Below are 6,835 nucleotides of genomic sequence, written 5' to 3' on the forward strand. Positions count from 1 at the left end.
GAGAACTTACCTTGTTGGCGTTCCTTGCTCTTCTGATGCTGTGAAAGTTGGGCCTTCTCAACAAAAATAGAAACTTTTTCTCTCAAGGGCAGAGGAAGAAGAGTGGACAACTTCTGGTGGGTCTGACCAATTTTGTGTGAGAGCGCTTCCATGGTGAAGTGGATCTGTCTAATTCTTTCACTAAGCAGCTTGTGTTGGGCTTTCTGGAGTATTTCCTCTGCTCTATGTCCTTTGATAGTAGAGTTGAGTTTTAAACTGCTAGGGATGAGTCTTTCCTGTCTGCATCTCAAACTAAAACGAAGATGGTTCCTGTAGTCAGCAAGCTTCCTTGTTATACTGCAAATAAATCCAATGTAAATCATCCATTCCCTGAGTTTCTTATCTAAAATTTTAGCTTTAATGCATTATTTTATGCAAAATTGTTACCTTAGTTTAAGGAATAATTTTACTTATGTTGGGATTTTTCTTTTATTTTTCCACTCTGTAATTATTCTCTTAAGGGATCTGTTTTGATTTGTCTGAATAAATAGTGTAGAGTCAGATTAGTTTTTCAACATAGGAAAGAAATCAAGTCAAATCAGCTCTTTTGTCACATTGTTGGATAATAAACATGCTTTAACAGAATAAAAGGCGAGTTGTTTAACTATTAAGATACTTCTTCTTTTGACAAACATTATAACAGCTTGTGCCTGGCAGTTGTTCTCAGTTCAGGTGGGGACTTTGTGAGAATAAGTGAAAAAGAATAATGAAGTCCCAGGAAAAGTGAAGGTGTGGCATAAACATATCATGAACAGATGGTGCGATATGTAAAAGTGTGAATGCTGGCAGCAGGAGGGAAAGAAGCAAAAAAAGCAGCAGCTCTCAGGTGCCGACTCTGCCTGGCTGTTGCTTTACAGCATCTGAAGCCAGCAGGCAGGCAAGTCATTGAGTGACAAAGTGGAGTCATATCTCAGTGCAATGAAAGAGCCAGCACTCTGGGGATCCCGGCTGCTAGATCTGCGTCACAAAATGGGTAAATAAAGACTGATGCAAAAAGAGGGGATATGTACCTCCTCTAGCTCTGTTTAGAGCAAAGACACATACAGGACTTTGCTGCAGGCAGTGGGAGATTAGACTGCTGACAGGGCTTTGAGAGAACAGACAAGACAAGAAAAGACGCAGTCCATCTGAACAATGACAAGTTTCAAACGCAGATGTGTTACTCAGTAAAAAATACTTGACAAAAGCAAACAAAATGTTCTATTTATCCTAAATTCAATGAGAAATTAAAAGGCTTGAACACATAAACTTACCAAATGATACTGAATGTGAACAAATGGGGGACTGGAAAGCATCCCAGAATATCAGTTTACAACAAAATATAAAGTTTTGTATAGCATTTTATTGAAAGCAAAGTGTAAAAAGGCATCACTTTATGGTTGACATATTTTTTTGAAAATGTTGACTTTACAAAAAGCATTGCCATCTATCTGATTAAGAAATGGTAATGAAACAAAAGTTGTACCATACCTTTTCTAACAGGTACCCAATAACCAAAAATCCTTTTCCTCCCAGCATCTGCTCCTGCATGGCCACTGAGCTCTTAAGTAGCTCAACCAGAAAGACTAAGAGTGTGGCACTGTGGAAAAAGAAGTGTAAAAAATAAGTGTCTTTGACAAGAATAAATCTTCTGACATACTGAAAATTGCCCCCTTAAGATGGTGAAGATTGAGTGAAGATGCAAAAATAATCACCTAAATTAACAGCAACATTAGGAGTAGAAATTGTAGCTTAAAAATTAGGTCATTTTCAGAAGATGCCAACGATCAGCTGGGAACTCCAGCTCATGCTTTCATCTCTTCGATTCAAACAATAAAAAAAGGGCAGTTCTCTAAATCCTCTACGGGGCAGAGGGTGGTATTTGAGTTGAACTGTGACAAAGTGTATATGTGCCTGTATGGGAAAGGGGGAGGTTCAAAGGGGGTAAGGCAGTGCAGTGAAAAAATGTTTCCTTTTTTTTAGCAGGGTTTTTCAGCTGAAGCCTTTTGGCTGAGTGACAGGGGTGCTTGGTGACACTTCTTAATCGGCTTTTCCTCACATCCTCTAGTGGTTTCCACTACAGCCCAACAAACAAGACCACAATCACTCCTGTCCAGGCTTGTCCCTATAATGTGCATACACACTCCATACATACCGATCCAATCTATTTTGTGTCAGTTTTGTGATTTTTTTTCCCCCTCAAATCCACCTTTGCTAATATGGACAAGGAGAAGAACATAAAACTGGGTGAAACTCAACTTTGTGTGCTTATGGTTCATCTTCTAATCCTTTACTGGAAGCCTTGGTTTCTTCCAGTTTGGCAGAGCAGTCCTGGCTGATATTTCACCAATGCTTTCAATTTATACTGGCAGTGAAAAGTATCAGCAACATATTACTATTATTATTATTATTATTAAATTCTAAACATCTCTATCTGTTGAGCACTGCAAACCTTTCAGGCAAAGTAGGGAGTTAATTGTTGCAAAAGCTTTAAACTCTAAAGCCCAGCAGGCTTTATAGAGGGACTCAATCTATAAGCAAGGACAATGCCAAGTTTTTGGGAGTGTTTTACACTGTTAAAGATGCCAATATGCTTGTGAAAGAAGAAGAGGGATGGAGAGCAGGGATGAGAGGAATCTACAGAGGCAGAGAGCTTTGGGCATCACAGATTTGTGCTGTTATGTGGCCATTCCTGCACCCATGTCATTAAACAAACACGGGATTAAAGCAGAGCTCAGACTCCATCCAACACACAGCCTGGAAGCTTTGTTCAGACCAGCTCAGGATATGAGAGGGGTTGGAATGAAGCGAGTAGATATCACAATAAAAAGCAGACTCCAGGTTTACAAATACTGTCATAAGAATCAGAAAACAAACTCTTTACAGCATTACTTATAAAGCCAAAACCTGCCTCGGGTTATGAAACGTGGGAGCGTCATCTGCCATGAAGGAGTGATTTGACTATTGGAAATTACCAAGGGAAATTTAAGCACTGAAATAAGTGAGTTCAGTTTAAAGAAAAAAAGATGAAAAAAAAATATCATGTGTTTGGTTAATACAGACATGTTTACAAAGATAATGCCATTTAAAGTCTTACTACAAAAAATAAATTTAGCAATCTTGAAGCTCAAATGTATATTGCATCAGGTTTAACAAAACAGATAATGATGCTGTTTCTGGAGCCATTTCTGTTAAATTTCTGTTTTGTAAACCAAAAAATAAAAAAAATCCCAAATAGAAAAAATTAAATACTTGCTTGTTGCAGCCACTTTTTTATTTTGATAATTTTGCCATGTGTTTAGTTTTCCTTCCTCTGTTTAACCACAAAACACCCAGAAATAATTACAAACAGCCTTCTGATCAAAGATTAAAACGAAATTCCTTTCACGGTTCCAAACTGAGCTTTGTGTCACCAACAGTTAGTATTAACAATTTTCTGGATCGAGTCAGATTGTGCTCCACGCAGTAACAATATTTAAACTTACCAGACTGTAGTTTCCACTTGGCTGTCTTTTGACTGTTGATAGTCCAGCTGAGCAAAGAGTGGAAAGAGCACCTGGATACCACCGATGGAGTGAATGGCACTGTGGATGGAGTGTGTAACTGTGGCTTTCACATCCTGTGAGAAAAAAACATATCCTTGTTAAATAAATATTAAACATAAAACATATTGATACTGAATTAATTTAAAAAGAAACGGCATGAATGAATGAATGAATGAACGTCCGATGTAGTGTGTGCAGATTAAGAGTAATGAAGCTGACCTGAAGCATAAGAGCATGTGGTGAGTGCACAAAAATTGAGGCATTTTCACGAGGTGAAGACTCCAAGCAAAGCTGTGCATCAGTGGCCTTGGCATTATAGGTGAAGGCGATGGAGCCAGCCAATTTGCCATCATACAACACCTGCTTGTGATGTTCTGCTAAGTGGATATCACTCTCTGACTTGAACTTAAATGTACTCTGAAAAAAAAAGAAAGAAAACCAAAAACAAGAGAGGAAAGAGATCAAAATACAGAGGAAGTGTAAGACACATTGAACAGCTTCTTGCACACACACCCTAGCAATGTTATCTTTTAATTATAACTTGATGAAAAAAATTCCATTTAAGAATGAAAACTGATTGAGACCAAGTGCATGCCAGTATAGCAGAGTTTTAAAAATTCAATTTCTCTGTTGATTAAAGCTGTCCTTTTCATTTATATCACTCTTTATTATTGTAATCAACAACAAAAAGCTATACAATTTACTTTTTAGTGATGCAAACCATTCTTGACAATTAACAGCAAAGCATCAAAAACAGCACAATCAAACTGCAGCGTGGTGCTGCATTTCATTAGAAAAGCTGCATATAAGAAAGAAACCAGGGGGGAAAACATTTTGATTTACAACAAATGAGAATTGTAATGCATTTTTATTTCACATAAAATAACTTTTTTGTACACCCCAACACAAGAAACTAAACTGGTTACATTTCAGTTATGTAGATTTCTGTACACATTTGGTGCAGCGATCAGCTCTTTTGTTTTACTTTCAGTCTTTGAGTCTTTATTCTTTTCCCTCAGAGGAACATCATTTGATGGCAATCTTCAAGTTTTGCTGCAGAGCCTAATGACTGGGAGGAGCAGGGATGATAAGAAGGATCAAAGTTCCTTTGATAACTCTAATGATTGTTTACCTGATTTCATTTAACCAAGTCATTAATACCAGACTTTTCTGGGACTATATTAAATCAAACCCAGCCGCTCCTGATTTTTCATAACACACCGAAAAGGAAAGAAATTGCTGCAAAGAGTAAAACATGAGATTAGTCATACTTTGTTTTGTTTTGTTTTATTGGTTTGTTTATTGGTTGAATACTTTTCTATTTTACTCAAATGCACTCAAGCAAATTAAAGGTTATTTGATATGGAAGATACACTTGCACACACACCATTTCTTATTTGCCCAAGGATTTTATTATGCTTTCAACAACATAGCCAAGACATTTTGATAGCTGCATTACAGTACAGGTTCAGTCAGTCAATGACTCAATAACACATTCATTATAGTTAACATAACAAATTGCTTTTCAATGATTGAGTAGTCTTAATTTACTAAATCAATTAGCTGTTGACAGATGAGCTAAATTAATCTGTCAAAGCAGTGAGAACAAACTATGCTTAATACTAAAATCAATTCCTGTAATCAGTAGCGCTGAATTATTAATGAAAGAGAAAAATGTTTTCCATCCCTCTCTGGTGGTGATAGGGGAGAAAGAGCTGAATAAAGAAACAACTATCTGCTCCTGAAGGAACTTTAAAACACACTGTGATGCAACTTTAAGCAAACAGGATTCCCGCAACTGCTTAAAATGCATGTAAATCTGAGTAGCCTGTTTTCAGGGAGTAAAAACATAAAAAGAAGAACTGAGTGAAGGTGTCAGATCTGAAATAATGGTGCCGTCTACTCTAAGCCCCTAAAGTGCAGAATTCTTACAAAATTTTAGCCTTTTAAAGAAATGTATCACATCAGGTGTTCAGTTCTTTTGTATTGAAGTTCTATTACAAATACATTTAAATAATTTTACACAGCTTTAAAGTTTAAATCCACCTTTTTTTAAATACTTGACTTTTTTTCTTTGTGGTCTCAAATATTACAAAAATCCATTCATCCAAGCACATCAATCAGAAAGTGATTTTTTTTAATGATACTGATAAATTGAATATCCCCTGGAACATCATCCAGATTTTTTTTTTGAAGACTTGTACAAAAACAGAGGAATAAGCTACTTTTTTCAGTCTGATAATGAAGAAGGATGAGAGGTATTCTCATTTGCTATGATCAAGACCACACTGAAGTCATTATGCATCTCATCATGTAGTCACTATCATCCTTCAATAGTTCCTACTCATGGAACCCAAGTGACAAGAAATAACAAGCTCCAGTGCCCTCCACATCTGTGAGAGCACTGCTGCAGCGTGAAAATAAGGTTCTCATGGGTTTTGACTATAAAACCTTGTAGCGTGACAGCATCATTCCACAGACCAGCCAGTCATATAAAAGAATTACAGCTCAGTTCTCCCTTTCTCCCCAAGTGCTAAAGGCCATCACTGACCACTTGAGGAGGTGGAACACTGAAGTGTTACCTGTGGTCTGTGTGTCACAGCAGAACAAAACAGAACTGTGTTTAGCAATACAAAAACTGTTCTAAATCATATTCCTTTTTATTTGGAGTTTATAATAACACTTGGACCAAATAAACGCTCGTTTGTTTTGGTAGTATTAGTAAATTCTTAATGATGTAAAAGCCACAATTTTCTTCATTACCAGAACAAAAGTAGACCTAGGTAGTTGGTTCTACCACAATTAGGCCAATATTTATGGTCTTTTAGGCTTTTAGAATGTTTGAAGATTTAACTTTTTACAGTACCATAAATGGCAGACCTGATCAGCACTGCAATTAACACAGAAAAGCAAATTCAACTGTTGCCTCACATGCCAAGTTTTAAACAAAATGGTATTAATTTGTCAGTTTTTAGAGTTTGTGTTGGCAATAAGTCTTGGCTACTACCGCATGAAATTTGAGACAAATGTCTTCAAAAATGACTGAGTTACAACCCTTTTCGTGTTTCCTAATGTTAATTAGCTCTGGTGGCCATCCTGAATTGGATTGCTCTAAAAGCTAATCAATTGTAGATCCATCCATCCATCCATCCATCCATTTTCTTTAACCGCTTCTCCATTCCGGGTCGCGGGGAGCTGGTGCCTATCCCCAGCAGTCACTGTGCGAGAGGCGGGGGACACCCTGGACAGGTCGCAAGTCCATCGCAGGGCCA

General features: G+C 37.2%; 1 protein-coding gene across 1 annotated transcript in view; it reads right to left on the reverse strand.

Annotated features, from left to right (window-relative positions):
* Positions 1-6,835, reverse strand: part of nbeab (neurobeachin b) — a 179,904-nt gene that overhangs the window by 132,623 nt on the left and 40,446 nt on the right. Inside the window, exons 9-11 of the mRNA XM_037980314.1 lie at positions 3,783-3,980; positions 3,504-3,637; positions 1,510-1,618 (exon numbers count right to left, since the gene is read on the reverse strand). Coding sequence (XP_037836242.1) covers positions 1,510-1,618; positions 3,504-3,637; positions 3,783-3,980 — 441 coding nt within the window. The remainder of the gene's footprint in view (positions 1-1,509; positions 1,619-3,503; positions 3,638-3,782; positions 3,981-6,835) is intronic.

This window comes from Kryptolebias marmoratus, linkage group LG2 (genome assembly GCF_001649575.2).
Source record: "Kryptolebias marmoratus isolate JLee-2015 linkage group LG2, ASM164957v2, whole genome shotgun sequence".
NCBI lineage: Eukaryota > Metazoa > Chordata > Actinopteri > Cyprinodontiformes > Rivulidae > Kryptolebias > Kryptolebias marmoratus.